General features: G+C 35.8%; 2 protein-coding genes across 5 annotated transcripts; both read right to left on the reverse strand.

The window, feature by feature from the left end:
- Positions 1 to 260: 260 nt before the first annotated feature.
- Positions 261 to 5,290, reverse strand: LOC135696812 (uncharacterized). 3 transcript variants are annotated; one of them, XM_065216333.2, is made up of 3 exons: positions 5,164 to 5,275; positions 4,896 to 5,056; positions 261 to 1,476 (listed from the first exon to the last, which is right to left on the reverse strand). In XM_065216333.2, the coding sequence occupies exon 3, from the start codon at positions 1,474 to 1,476 to the stop codon at positions 721 to 723; it is 756 nt and encodes a 251-aa protein (XP_065072405.2). In that variant the 5' UTR covers positions 4,896 to 5,056; positions 5,164 to 5,275; the 3' UTR covers positions 261 to 720. The 3 variants fall into 3 exon arrangements, with proteins under 3 accessions (XP_065072405.2, XP_065072404.2, XP_065072403.2); XM_065216332.2 differs by lacking the exon at positions 4,896 to 5,056 and having other exon boundaries at positions 5,164 to 5,290; XM_065216331.2 differs by lacking the exons at positions 4,896 to 5,056; positions 5,164 to 5,275 and adding an exon at positions 2,593 to 2,782.
- Positions 5,291 to 8,801: 3,511 nt separating this feature from the next.
- Positions 8,802 to 11,378, reverse strand: LOC135680831 (AN1-type zinc finger protein 2B). Of its 2 annotated transcripts, XM_065195033.2 has the most exons (5): positions 11,173 to 11,371; positions 10,820 to 10,874; positions 10,077 to 10,148; positions 9,797 to 9,936; positions 8,802 to 9,232 (listed from the first exon to the last, which is right to left on the reverse strand). In XM_065195033.2, the coding sequence occupies exons 1-5, from the start codon at positions 11,286 to 11,288 to the stop codon at positions 9,169 to 9,171; spliced, it is 447 nt and encodes a 148-aa protein (XP_065051105.2). In that variant the 5' UTR covers positions 11,289 to 11,371; the 3' UTR covers positions 8,802 to 9,168. The 2 variants fall into 2 exon arrangements, with proteins under 2 accessions (XP_065051105.2, XP_088969940.1); XM_089113814.1 differs by lacking the exon at positions 9,797 to 9,936 and having other exon boundaries at positions 11,173 to 11,378.
- Between the last annotated feature and the right edge of the window lie 3,527 nt (positions 11,379 to 14,905).

A 14,905-nucleotide genomic window follows, 5' to 3' on the forward strand; every position in this document is an offset into this window, starting at 1 on the left:
ATTGTCAAGCGTTTTCATAATATTTTTTGCCCTAGAGTTCAGAATTGTCTGGAAAATTTTATGTTTATTGGCACAAGTCTAGATCCAAAGAATATATTTTATTGCTGAAATATATTTGGATGACAATCGATTTCCAAAACAGAATTGTTAATTTTGTTTTACACAAAACATGTTTTCTTCCTAAATTTTTAAGATGAACAAAGAGGGGCAAAAGTTGTTACTTAGGGAGGCAATGGATAAATAGTAGAAATACAAAAGATAGAAATGCATCAACATAATGATAACAAATGGATTCAAAATTACATTTCTAGTTTTGCCATTTTGCAATCTAATTATAACTCTGATCATTGCTTGCATTATATATTAAATTCTACCTACAAAGAAGTAATTATGTCAAAAATACATTTTGTTTTCCTTCACGAAAAGTGGACTGGTGAAATGTATGGAGAATGGTGAATTTTTTTAATCACCAGAGAGTTGTGCACAACTCATCTGTTGGTTTGTTGCTATATAATGGTTTTTTATATTATTCTATCCAAAAATTTGGATGCATGTGATGTGCAGACCACAGTAGTTTCTTAAAATACAAACTCAACAAGAGGTGGTTTTAAAATGCAATGAGAGTAAGGCTACTACCATGTACTTTAAAATGGGTGTATACAAGGGGATGCGGTTGAAGCATATTGTTATACAGTTATGCAATGCCTCGCACCATATTTTTCATGGAATGACTTGGCCTTTTCGAACTGCCTCTGCTACCTTTGAATTTGCTTTGTTTTCTGCATAACTCTTATAAACTTGTATAATGAATTCATTATCTACCCTGGCTGGCTGAAAACTTGGATGCTCTTGCACATTCTTCCACCAAAGATGAAAGTGTTTATATTCATCATTTTCTGGTACTTCGAAACCTCTAAAATGTTTAAGGGCACCAAACCGCTCTACATGCGGTGCCAGCATTGTGTCCACCATGCCAAAGTTTTCACCGAAGAAAAATGGACCACTTGGATACTGTTGTAGAGCTTCATCTAATATTTTTATTGAACTCAACAGTTTAACTTTGGCTGCCTCCCTTTCCTCATCACTTTCCTTTAAAAGTACTTCATAGAAAACAGAAGCCACGTTTTTGTTGATAAAATCGCACCATGTTCGAGCAATTGCTCTATCAGCAGGGATTCTAGGAAGCAGTGATTTCTCATTGCTTGACCACATTTCTTCAATATACTGCAAGATTATGTAGGAATCATTAATGCAGTTGCCTTGATCTTTCATTGCTGGTACAAGGCCTTTGCTGTTCACTTCAAATAAGCTTGCTGGCTTGTTCTTGAGATCAACCTCAACTGCCTCGAATTGGACACCCAGCTCATGCAAACCAATGACAGCCCTTTCAGCAAAGGGGCACTCTTTGGCAGTCCATAATTTTGGAAGACTTTTATCTTCTGGGCAAACATTTCTGATTGCACTGGATGGTTCCATCTGCAATGCAAGAACAACCTCATCAACAATCAAAGCAAGTCAAATTGGTACATCAAAGGGATGTCAAAACAAATTGATACTAGATACTAGTGAAGGTGACTTCTGTCACTTATAACAAACCTCAGAAACAAAAGATCTAGAACACAGAGGTTCAGAGAAATTTGGTCACGGAGATGGGATACTTTCAGTGGTGCTTCTATAAAGTTGAATTCACATTTCATAAATGTATGAAGTGTGCCTGATGTTGGAGTTCTCAGATGTCTACAGAATTCCTGTGCCGCATTTATCAAGATGATCAACAATTTAAACAGGTCAGATTTAAAAACTACTTGGTAAAACAATTATTGAGGTAAGTCTGGTCTGGATTGAATTTATTTTCAGAAAGAAAATGTTAAATGGCAGTCTTGCAGCAGTTTTGAAAAATAGTTAGGATGCTTTCTTTTTTCTTGACTAAATGGTGTCAGGTACAAGGGTGAGACAGTCTCACCCCAACTCACAGTGTGGTGACATAATAGGTATAGGAAAGCAATAATTTTGTAAGAAGCACAGGGCCCCTGACGAAGGGGGGCCATGGGCCCCCATTTTTTGCAAAACAATACAACTTTTCACAAAATCTTTGCTCTGAGTATTAAATTTTCCCTTGCCCCTCCCTCTTTCCAACCTGTGCCGGAGCCCATGAAGCAAAAGATAAATAATTCGATGTTGCTGGTAGCAGCTGGACTGTGTTAGCAAAATATCTGCATTAGGCTTTCTGATCATCTTCTACGTCTACATCAAGACTGAGCAGGACCGAGTATCCGTATAATGCTCAGAGTGCAAAAGATAAAAGATTAATGGATAAAAAGTGCTAGAAGATGCCACTGATCAATGATTAAATTGAACATTTACATGTCAAATGAGAAGCTGTAATTTTGTTTGTCGTCAAGACTGAATAACAAAGGGATTGAAATTAAAGGGAACATTTAGGGGGCATTGTGGTAATGGATTGGTCAGTGGCATCTATGAATGAATGCAGGTGCAAATTAATGAAAAAAGTTACATGTTAGAATTGAATGCTTATTGTATTGTATCTTACAGTAAAAAAATCTAAAATACAGTTAAAGGTAATCCTTTGACCTGTCTGTGTACATGCGTTCTTGGAATTACAACGTTTACGTTCTTCAGTTCAATTTTTTCTGAAGCTTCCTCTTGAATGTGTCTCTTCTTTAAGTTGCCTGTATGTTCCAACATCTGATAGTTCTTGGGAAAAATGAATACAAATATGTGTTGGTATAAGTGCCAATATTGATAAACTGCCGGTGACTTCTTCCTTGAAGCTGTATTGGTGTCTGTAAGATGGAATGTTAACAGCAATATTATAATTTGCTGCCTTATGGAAAAGACCTGACCTTGCAATATAGCTAGCTAGGTCTAGTTGATCCCATTTATCAAGATGCCTTGGGAGATCTTCTATGGAGCTAACAACTTGTGTTTCAAAGCTGTGCCTTTTCCTGAATCCATGCTGAAAAGGAACAAGGATATGACTACCCTCAAGATGATCCATGATTTGCTTGTAAATAATGTGCTAAAGAAATTTGCACTTGACACATTTTAATGATACAGGCCTGTAGTTAGCTTGTTTCGTTTTTAGCCCCTTGAAAATTGTAACAATGTTTTCACATTGCCAATCCTTTGGTACTGAGCCAGTGTCAATTGATTTCTGGAACAACATTGCAAACACAGGGGCAATAACGTCTGCATAGTCTCTTAATATTCTAGCTGGTAAGAGATCTGGCCCTATTGCTTTCTTAGTTTTTAAGCCAGCAAGAAGATTATGAACACCTTTCACTGTTACTGTGATGTCTCTCATGATCTTGTGAGAGCTATATCCTTTGCAGGGGATGTTGCTTTGGCAAGGTCTTGTAAATACTGACTCATACTGTGCTGACAAAGCTGCTGCCTTTTCATATCCTGTTGTGACTAATTTATCTTGATGATTTAGCCCTTGAATGCTTACTGTATCTTTTCTTAGGGATTTTATATAACTCCAAAAGCACCTCATTCCTGTTTTCTGTTCAGCTCCTTCATCACTTTCTTCAAACAATTTGTTGATGTAGTCATTATATGCTGCTTATTAATTTCTGTGTTTGTTGATACTCTCCCCATGCTTTTTCACTTCCTGACCTTTTTGCTCTGTTGTATTTTCTCTGTTTTTTCTTTACAAATCTCTGAATTCTTTTGCTCATCCACGGAAGCTCTTTTCCAGGTTTCAGAAATTTTGTTGGTATTACTGTTCACTGTTTTCATGATGGTCAATTTCATATGTTTCATATGTCTGCGGATGCTGATTTTTGCATACCACTTACAATATCTTAGCTTTTCAAGGTTCTTTTGTACCTTATATCTTTGGATCTTGAATTAAATCAGATATTTTAGAACTATAAGTATCTTGGTTAAATGTAAGATTTCTCTAACAAATGAGGTATATAGAGACTTAAAAACTTGTCTTACACCACACTCAGGGCCGCCAAGAGGTTTCAAAAAGTGTTTATTCCGAAAATGAATAATGTTTGCTAGAGAAGTCACGCTGTGGAAGACAATAAAAGCTATCCATAAAGTTGGGTTCTTAAATTCCTGCCTTCATTCAAACAGTGATCAATCTTCATGTCATAATCAAACCAAATAAAAATGGCAAATTTTCTGCGCCCCCGAAATTCGATATAATTCATGTTGTAAGGAAAAATAATTCAAGTCAACCCTTTTTGCATAGCACTCTAGCAGAGTTGCAGCCACTATGGCGGGGCAGCAAATGATCAGCCGGAAAATTTATCTATTAAGAAAAATTGCAAAAAAAGAGACCTTCAGTCATGCTCATGCTCAGACCATATATGATTGCTTTGGCACAATTATCGTGAAAATCTCTTTATAAAGTGGACAGAGAGCCTTCTGTGAGCAGTTAGGGTCTGAAATTTTGTTGTGTGTAGTTGAGCGGTGGTGCTGCTTATTGACTAACAAAAGGACTTATCGCCTTTTATTGTTGCATTGTGTTCAATAGATAGCTATAAGGAAAGAACCTTTGGTATATTTTTTTTACGTGTTTTTCAGGTGTTTAGAACGTTGTTTGTTTGTTTGATGTTGTTCAGTTTTTATGTTGGATGCTACTATTAAATTGCGTTCCTTGCTATCCGCTGTTTTTACTGTGAACTCGACATAAACGCAAAACGGATCACTGAACTATTTAAACACTTCCTCAAAGATACAACAAATTTCTGAAAATTATTCAACGCCTCTCCTTCAAATTTGCTCTGGACCCGCCCTTGTAGTTGGGTTTGGACACAGAATGTTGGGTCTTGAGTTTCTTTCATGTGTCTGTTTGTTTTTTTCTCTTTAATGTTCTTATTGTAATTTTGGATTTAATAATTGAATTTTAAACAACTTACTTAAATGACGTAACGTGTAATTAATTGATTTGCTGAAAAAATGTTTTTGAGTTTGAGTAGAATGTGGTTTGGAGTTTCAAACTTGCATGTGTTGTGCCGCAATGTTTACTTCCGCAACATGAAATCCTTTGCTGTCGAACGTCTGCAGGATGTGGCCTAAGCTAAAGACATGTTTTGATTAGATATCTTAAAACAAAGCAGCTTCGAGCGCAGATAAGACTTTTTAAAAGCTAAAAATGAAGAGAGGCAGGTTACGCCACGGCCTTACCTCGGTGTATTGGTTTCAGTTGGACCTTGGTCTGTCTGGTCTGCTAAATAACCGAACGCAATGTAACAAAATGCCCGGCAATCAAGTATGAAATCGAGACAAACAGAGAGAACAATGCATTGATTTGCATAAATTATTTATTTCAAATCATATAAAATTTCATTCACAACATCGTAAAACAACACTGCTCTACAGTTGTCCTGGTTCAGAAAAGTGCAATTGAAACCACAGTTTATCGAATACTAAAACCACACTAAAACTAAAACATGTCAACGAGTGGGTTGATGCTAATAAACTTGCTTTGAATGTCTACAAAACTAACTTGCTCATTTTTCATTCAACGCAAAAACCTCTCCATGAGAATATTACTATAAGATTTGGTAAGCAAAATGCAAAAAAGCCAAGCATGTCTTGGTCTCCTTTTGGATGAAAATCTGTCCTGGAAGCATCACTTAAGTGAACTGTCCAGCAAACTAGCAAGAACATGTGGTATATTCTTTAAGACACGACATCTTCTTTCAGTGGCGGAATTTATGGGGGTTTGGGGGGGCTCGCCCCCCCCCCAATTAGCGACGTTGTCGGAAAATTCGGGCTCTCGTCGGATAATTGACAACCGTTTAACGTGTCAAAATTACTCCAAGAAAGCGTTCTGAAAAGGAACTTTAAGCTAATCTAAGGGGCGTAATTGCCAAATTTTCCAAATGATCCACGTTTCCTTTTTTGCTCCAGGGGCCTTTAAGACCTCTCTGTGCCCTTTTTGCAAAATTTGAACATAGCATAGCTGACAAAATATTAGCCATTACCAAATAATAATCAAACAATATATGACCAAAATCAAAACTGCTTGTGAATTGTGTATTTAATTTCAATTCCGTAAAGATCAGCCAAAATTTCTGTCGGATTCTTCTGAACAAAAGTTATTTTCAAACGTATTTCTCACTGACGAAAACAAGATAAAATGCATAAAATGAACGTGCGACTTGTCAAAAGTGTTATCGGTCTACCTCTTGTATCATCAATTGCCTTAGATGAGATATCAATCTTGATATCAAAAATCATAAATGGATTGTTCCTCTTGCTACTTAATTATGGCGTGGTCAGCAAAGATTTCTAAAGAGTCCCGTCAAAAAATCAACTATTTTTATCAAAATGTGCAGTTTCTTTGAAATTATACATGGTCCGTGATGTAATCTTGTCGGAAAATCGTAGATCTGCCCCCCCCAAATGAAAGCCTGAATTTCCGCCACTGTCTTCTTTTACCAAATTTATTGGTTTCTTTGCATCACTCCTTATTTGTTTCTTTTCTTCATTATGGAATTGCTGTTTGGGGACTTACTTTTGATGCTTACATCAAACCAAAAGTCCTACTTCAAAAGAAAGTTGTACGAGCTATTGCTTTTAAAAATGTTTCTGCACCTTCTAATCCTATTTTTTCACTCTCCAGCTTCTCAAGCTACAGGATCTCTTTGAAATGAAACTCCTGGCTTTGGTCTATGAATCTGTTAATAAGCTTTCCCCACCCTGTTTTCATGATTTCTCAACATGATGCAAGACAGGCACGCAGAGGTGACATTTTTATGGCACGTAAAAACACTCTGCAACATGGTTTGAAATCTATAAGGTATGCAGGTACAAAATCATGGAACATTTCTTCATATGTTATTAAACAAACTGCAACAGTAATGAATTTCCGGCAACAACTTAAGCTCCACTTCTTCGCTACCAATTACCAGCCAAAGGACTTCTAATAACCATCCAACACTTGCCGTCATACTTAAGATACGATATGATTGAATAAATGCAATTTTCGTTTATCATCAATAAATCTGTCAATTTATGTTCTTAACCAAGGGGGTGCCCTCTCCTCGATTAGTTTACCTATTGAGAGAGTTTCTCCTTTCAAGAAATTCCTTCCATACAAATCCCCTTATAAACCTGATAACTTTGTAATCTATTGTAACTAGTTAGTTTACTGTATTATTTTAATGGCATTTGTTTGTAGTGGAATGTTAAAATAAAAATGAACTGAACTGTAAAATCCCGTTTTCTACGGACTTACAATTCCTTTACATACAGGTACGAAAAAGCTATTTTGTACCCAAGGAATCAATCGAATGGCTCAAAAATTTGCACACGGCCAGGAGAGATGTCGGGTAAGCAAAGAGTGTCTCAAAATTTTTGTATTTGCTCTGGTCCTTCTTTCACAGCCAAATACAGCAATGAGAGGGAAGAAAAATTGTTTGCTAATTTTTGACAGGGAATATTTTCAAGGGGTGGAGGAATTTGGAAAATCTGAGACATACTTTGGTAGCTAAAGATCTGCGCTTTCTGCTGATATAAGTCAGATTTCGATACCGCAAACCCAAGTTACAAAATAGCTTTCGAAGGTGGTACACTCACTTAAGCAATTAATTTGCCTGGAAAGTATCATTTTACAATATTTGCCAATTATTTTGATATTGTTGGAATCACCACGTTCTTATGCATCGAATGATGTATAGTTTAATCTGATTCCATTAATAGTTTTGCTTTTAGGGAGAGAAACCAAACATCGTTTCAGAAACGTTTATCGTAACCTTAATTTCGATCTCATCGAAGTGTCTTGAATAACTTGAATATCTAAGTGTAATCACAAAAGAAAAGTAATTTAGAATAAAACAAAATATTCTTACTCACTCAGTGTTAAACTTGGGTCTCTTTTTTAGACCAATTACATTAAATTGGAGATTTCTCCATGGCACAGCAGATAATATCTCACCGGAGACCAGTGTGCTGACGTACAGTGATTAAAAAACAGTGTCCTTAGTCAAAAGAAGTTTTTCTTAGTCAAGACTTATGTTTTAGTGTTTCTCAAATTCCCGTTTTTGCAGCTGCTCTTGTCAAGAGTAGAAATATAAGACTTGATAAAAAAATTTCCAGCACTTGAATTTGTGGTGTTGCCATGTTTTGCAGTGATGCCATGTTTTGTCAACATCTAGGGGGAAGACATTAAGGGTTAATTCTTTTATCAGAGCCTACGCCACGAATTTGAAAGTGGGGGACCAAGGCTAGCAAAAGTGGGGGCCATCCCTTTCTACTGCAGCTTTAAAACTACTTACTTTGCAAAAAAGTGAGGGGCTATGGCCCCTGCGGCCCCCAGGTGGCGTGGGCCCTGTTTGTACAGGGCAAATGATAAGGACATTTGACTTGGCCACGTTTAAAGAAAGCTTATTGGCCACAGAATGCATTAGATAATTCTCTATTTACATTATAAGATCATTCACAAACTTTTTCAATAACGTAAGCTAGTATCATCTGCAAATAAATGAAAATCAAATAGTGAGTAGGAATATTGAATGATATCATCTATGTGTTGTAACAGAGTAAGGGACCTAAAAGACTATCCTGTGGAACACTGCAAAATTCTAATATATATCAATAAGAAAAGTGAAGGCAGCTTTTTTGAATGCTTCTAGAAGGCTAAAAAAATGTTGAAGGAGTTAAGCCTGTAACTTGTGATTACAGATCAGATTGCGTTGGCATCCTTAATACTGGCAGAGCGTATTTGATTTTGTATGATTCCTGGCTTAAAGATTCCTGGGTATATTTCAAGCCAAATTGTGGAGAGACTGACACATACTCTCAGACAACATTCAACATTTAAATTTGCAAACAACTAATGAATCACCAACATCTTATGTTACAGATTTTCCTAAGATTAGTTATACACTAAAAATATACATGACTTTGAAATCATTAATAATTTCTACTAAATGTTTTCAACTTCAGAAAATACTTTTAAAGATAGATCGTTCCATATTTCCTTTTATCCCTCTTTAAATAAATGAATTTCTTCACAAGTTTTTTAAAGCTAGGTGTACATGATGTCTCCTTTGAAGGCATACTACAGAATGAGGACAGCATCAGAGAAACAATTGCCAATCAAAAAGCATACTCAGTTGTCGAACAAACTTTGTACACCATAAATATACCATGTAGCCTTTGGATAACTAAATACGCATTTAATCAGTAAACTGCAATTGTTGTTGGCGGCAAAGGAATACATGTGTGATCACCAGAGTGACGGTGCCTAAAAAAGGAAACAAGTAATGAAATCAAAAAGTAGAATAGGGTTAAAGAATTCAGCCTTTAAAGTTTTCTTCATAATTTTCTTCTTCATAACTTTCTTCATAACATAACATAACTTCATAAGTATTCATAACTTTTTTATTATACTTGATTTATACTTTCTAAACATCAAAAGTAGAGTTTTCAAAGAGTTTTCAAGAATAGAGACATGAGCAATGCATTGCCTTTCTTTTTTTGCAAAGCTCATGTTTGCTGGTTTAGTCAAGGCTCTTTGAATAAACATCAAATTTTCATTTGGCTCAAGTTTTCATAACTCTTCTAAAAAGAAAAATTCCCAATTCTACATGTTCACTATGGGCTTCACAAAAGACAATAAGGCCTGAAAAGAGGAAAGGAAAATTTGATTTTCTGAAGCAGCATTAGTTTTTAACTGCTTCAGAAGTTTTTGTAGCCTTCTGCAACCCAAAAGAAATGGTTATGAAATAGTGTTACCTTGTTCCTACAACCAGAAAAACAATCCTTTGTTTCCCTAAATGCTGAAAGTTTCCAGGCCCGTTATGCTTACCTGACACAGAAAGTTTTTTGACAAATATGGCAGTTGAAAGGAATAAGACTATGTTGTTTGCAGTTCATTTGTGAACACACGTTTTTCCTTCTCTTTTCTGCTATCATTGCTTTACACCCACTCCTGATGTGTTTCTCAACCTACAGTTAAAAACAATAGTACTCAAACTATTTCTTTCTCAAAACAGTTACAGTCAATAAATACTAAGGACAAGAACAAATTTCAAAATCAAACTTCCTAATGAAATTTATAATTTTAAATTTAAAGTAGTAATGCTCACCTGGTCATTTTTGGATACATTTGAAACAAGTGCAACCAACTGACCACAAAGAGGACAAGCTGGTATGACTCTCTGAAAAGAAATAGAAGAATAAGCTTTCTTGAAGAAAAAATTTAAATCACTGGGAAGGCCACAGTGGAATCAATGTTACTTACTTTGGAGATACTTTGGTATTAATTTTATAATATTATTGGCATAGTAGCTTAATGTAATTGCATAAAGGTTGATAAAGGCTAACCTGTATATGTATATGCCTGTATTTGGCATTTTATCATATAACCTTTGGTGTTATCAGTCACTCCTGTGCAAAAATGAAAATGACCAGCGGCTTTTATAACAACTAAATTATTTTTTCATGCATCCATTCTTGCTCATTAAGCTATAAAACCTCAAGGGTAGCTTTATAATTTGTGAGCCAATCTTGTTTTATGGGTATGATTTCCAATAAATAAATATCAACAGAGATTTTCCTAAGTTCTTATGTCAGAAGTTTCAAATATAAAACAAAAGAAGTCAAATTAAAGCCTTTTTCAACAAGTAGTTCTACAAAATTCTTCAAATTTGGTGACAGGCTGTTTAGCATAAGTATTGCTAACAGTTCCTTCTCTTCTGCTTTATGACTTATCCATAAATTATATTTTTAAATACAAGGAAAGCTTATTATCATTAAGCTATGCAAAAACATACAAGTTGCACATTGTTACTCCATAATATCAACAAGTCTATAAATAACCTGAACTCACATCAAGGTTCACAAAAGACTGGCAGTGGTGTTCCTTGGCATCATGGTGTTGAGCACTTTGAAAAGAGGAATTAAAATCAATATCTTTAATGTTCTAAGATCATTTTAAGACATACAAAATAAGATAAACAGTGTGTACATAGGCTTGGAACTATGTTCACAAATTTTTGTTTTTCCCTAACAAAAGGTAATATCAATGAATATGAATTACTTCCATAAATCAATGTGAACTGACTGAAAGGCGCTATTGGGAAGGTTTTAAAATGAGGCCGAAATATGCATCTTGTTGCAATCTTGATTTTTTTTCTCTCAAACAAAATTTATACGAAAAATTTGATTGAAAAAAGGTCTTACCAGAATAATAAATTACAATGGTCACATTTTATTGGCAAGTAATCTAGCCTATTGCAATCTTTTCTAGAGCAATGTCTTCCAACTGCCATCAAGTCTATATCTTGGAAATTTGCCATCGTCAAGCTACTCAAATAGTCTTGCCACAAAACGCAGTTTGTTTTCTGTCAGCTTCTTGTTTTACAGAGTGATAAAAAAATGATATACAGTGCTTACCTTTATATAAAGTCCTCATGGGTTTGCTGATTCATACTGAAGTCGCATTTTCGTTTCCAGATCAATCTAGAATTTTCTTGGAGTTGTTGTCATAGCCTCGTTTTCACGAGCGTGACAGCAAGGTGATGAAACCGGGGGACCTGCTGCTCCGTAACAACTATTGAACTAAAAACGGGGTTGGATCAAAAAAGAAATTGCTTTTCAGTTACAATATTAGTTAAGAAATTTTTTAGCCTAAGATTTGGCATGACTTTACTACAAAAGTAGCCCGATACAGAAAATATACAGAAAAGGGGCCCGTTCTACGTATAATGTAAGCAACAGGGGCGTTGTGGCTCCTAGGAAAGGGCTGGGAGAAAATTATCATAAGGGGGCCCACTCTTGTGTATGATATCTCAAATCACAAACCCAAGTCGCCAAAAATGATATGTACCTGGAAACCATGCACCTATGAAATATTAAAAAGATCCCAGTTTTAATTCCACGCATCCCTTTCACAGTTGCCTTGCCTGTTTGTAAATGTTGACCTCCTCTAATTCTGAACTGTGAACTTGAGTATAAATGTAGGTGAGGCGTTTTCTCACCAAAGATTTTGTTCATATTAGATATTTTCCTGGGTTTTACAAACTCACTCGAAAGGGGGCCACCGAGAAATTTCCCCGTGTCCCGCCTAGCCACAACGCCCCTGGTAAGCAATACTGAAATGTTTCTTTCTAAGGATTTTATCTTCATTTCTGTGACTTATATTCTCTTGAACATAGATATCTTTGAAATTAACAGAGTGATTTTCTCGAATTTATCTACGAAGGGCCTGGTTATTATGAAGTTGAGAAGGCCCGGGTTGCGATCGCAACCTAGCATCCCTGCCAGTCCGCCACTGCCTGTATTTCGCGTAATAAGGTATGTTACATACGCACACTCGTTTCTGTAAGAATATTGTTTATAAGAATATTAATGCTCAGATTCGTCCAATTTTTAAGAACATTTTAAGAATATTGTTCACCCTCACCTCGCATATTTTTGTCTTATACAAAGATAAGATTACAAACCGTTACTTACTACGATTATTTGAAACCTTAAGAATAATGATATTTTGATACGTCTATTTTGGTTTTAAGAAATTCCCACAGCACTTAGGCATACATACCCCCGTTAGAAGTAGCTGACCAAATATGGAGCCTGGAAACTAGTTAGCTAGCTCTCTTCTCTTCAAAATGGCGTTCGGAAGGAAAGTGTATGATACTCTGTTCAGGAGAACATCCACGTTTGCTCTTACAGTGGTAGTAAGTGCCCTAATTTTTGAAAGAATTTATGACCAAGGTATGGATAGTCTATGGGAATGGAAAAATCAAGGCAAACTTTGGAAACATATAGAACCTGAGATTAAAGCCAGGAGTGAGAGTGCATAATGTTCGATAAAAGGTTAGCAGAAAATGGACTGATTTTGTGACACTGGCGTAGCTTTTGGAATTATTTCGTGAATATCTTCTTTGGCAGAAAAACATGTTGGTAGTTGTTGAGTGCAATTTTGTTCCTTTCCTGAGCTCAATAAATGAAGAAGCAGTTCAATTTCTGGAAAGGAATTTCACTCAGAAACTTCATTTGAATATTTTGAAACTTTAGACTGTTTGGAAACTTTAAATTGGATCAGTATATTTCATTTCATGAGCAGATATTCACACGATTACCGGTTTGTTGTTTCTGGTAAAATCTGTAACCCTTTTTATTTGTTTAGCTTCAAATGTGCCGGAATTTCAGGTTTTCACTTGGACGAGAGGGAAAGTGGGCCCTTAAATTCTTTCACAAGAAGACAGACTAAAACAAAATTATAATGTGCTTGAAATCCCATATTTCAATCAATCAAACAAATTTTGAGGTCTCGCTCAAGTCCCCTTAAAGCCCTACATAGTTTTCAGTCACTATGTAGGTGTCAAGCCTGTTTTGCACATGCAGAAAAGTGTATAACATTTATCAGATAATACTTTTTCACCTTACATCGTTTTTATGTTGGATTTTATTTCTTATTATCCACAGCTATTTTATCGCAAGTAACTTATCTAATAGGGCTACCCTGGAGACCATTTCTGACTGGTTGAATAAAAAATATTTGTAATCTTTGCCATTTAAAAAAGCAAATACAAATATTGTTGAGTTAAGAAAATTAGGCTGTTTAAAGAGGAGGGATTCTGTTGAAAAATTCCAGTCAAATCTAATCATGAAGCTTCCTTTCTCATAAGCAGTTATATCCAAACTTGTAATCTAACAGTGCAGGAGCGGATCCAGGCTATAGCAACTGTGGCTCGAGCTATAGTCAGATTCTCCGTGTTTGATTTTTGGAATTCACGGTTTCCTTGCAGTCCCTTAAATGTGTTTATTCTTTCTCTGATTTCAAGCCTATCAACATTTTAAAACTGCGTATTTGGTCATCAAATATGATAAACATACAATGCTGGCAATGTGTCATCACAATGCCTCTGAAATATTTCAAACAATGCTACAGATAAGATATAAAACACTGATCACAGAATGGTCTAATATTCAAACTTTGATGAATCAGAAGTTCAGTTCTTTGTTGACAGTAACCAAGCAGAATTGAGCTATAATGGATATTCCGACCTGTAGTCAGTCTGGGGATTTGCTCTGGAAACAGCATCAAAGGCAATGAAACCTATACTACAATTTTTGGAGCTATAGTGCAGCTATAGTCTGGTTTGAAAATGGCCTTTTAACCAATAGAATATGAGTATCCACAGTACTTCTCCGCTCTCTGTCCTCTGTAAAGAAACATTTGACTATAGCTTGTTTGCAAAATATGTGTCCCCTGTAATGTGTCTTCAAAGGTAAAGACCTACTAGGAAATGGAAAAAGGAAGTTCAAAGGAATACTTATGAATACAAAGCAACTATAAACACACATGGTTACAGCATTTGCCCATAGTGGGCGTATCCTACAAGTAAGAAAGGGGCAGCAAGGGAGCAGCAAAGTGCCTTTTCAATAAATTGATTTCTGAGAAATATTAATTCATATAAACATTTGAATGCTAATAAAATCTAGGTTTCAAGGATCTCTTGATACCTACATGCAAGACAAAAGTCAATATTTTCCATTTTTATGAGAACTGAAAATCGATTTGCAAATCAATTTGACCAACAAAAACAATTTCGTTGCTAAGTTCTCTTTAACTTTCATGATCATGCTGAACTAATTTCAGATTGCTACCAACGTTGGCTTGCATATGTTCAATATATCATTCAAGGTAGAAACTGGGGAGCACAGTGGGCACGTATCCCCTTTCTGCCAAAATTCAGTTTACCTGCCCCTTTGAAGCTCACTGAGTTGCCCTTTTTGCCAACGGCATAACTACAAAGTGCCCGGCATTTCTTAGAAACACCAAAAAACCGGCTCACAACAAGTGGGTAACGAAAGGTGGTAGCGATGGAAAATTGGCCATGGGCCTTGAGGTTTAGGGTGCTCTCAAGGTTTCCAGTTTGTGAAAGCAATTAGTAAGTAGACATAACAA

This window comes from Rhopilema esculentum, chromosome 18 (assembly GCF_057945365.1).
Source record: "Rhopilema esculentum isolate cy_ngs chromosome 18, ASM5794536v1, whole genome shotgun sequence".
NCBI classification, from domain to species: domain Eukaryota; kingdom Metazoa; phylum Cnidaria; class Scyphozoa; order Rhizostomeae; family Rhizostomatidae; genus Rhopilema; species Rhopilema esculentum.

Coding starts and splice junctions, on each gene's coding strand:
- LOC135696812 (XM_065216331.2), bottom strand. CDS start 2,706: ATGTTGGAACATACAGGCAACTTAAAGAAGAGACACATTCAAGAGGAA. Junction 1,477..2,592: donor GAACGCATGTACACAGACAG/GTCAAAGGATTA, acceptor CTTGCATTGCAG/ATGGAACCATCCAGTGCAAT.
- LOC135680831 (XM_065195033.2), bottom strand. CDS start 11,288: ATGGCAAATTTCCAAGATATAGACTTGATGGCAGTTGGAAGACATTGC. Junction 10,875..11,172: donor CATTGTAATTTATTATTCTG/GTAAGACCTTTT, acceptor CTCTTTTCAAAG/TGCTCAACACCATGATGCCA. Junction 9,233..9,796: donor CAAAAAACTTTCTGTGTCAG/GTAAGCATAACG, acceptor TTCCTTTTTTAG/GCACCGTCACTCTGGTGATC.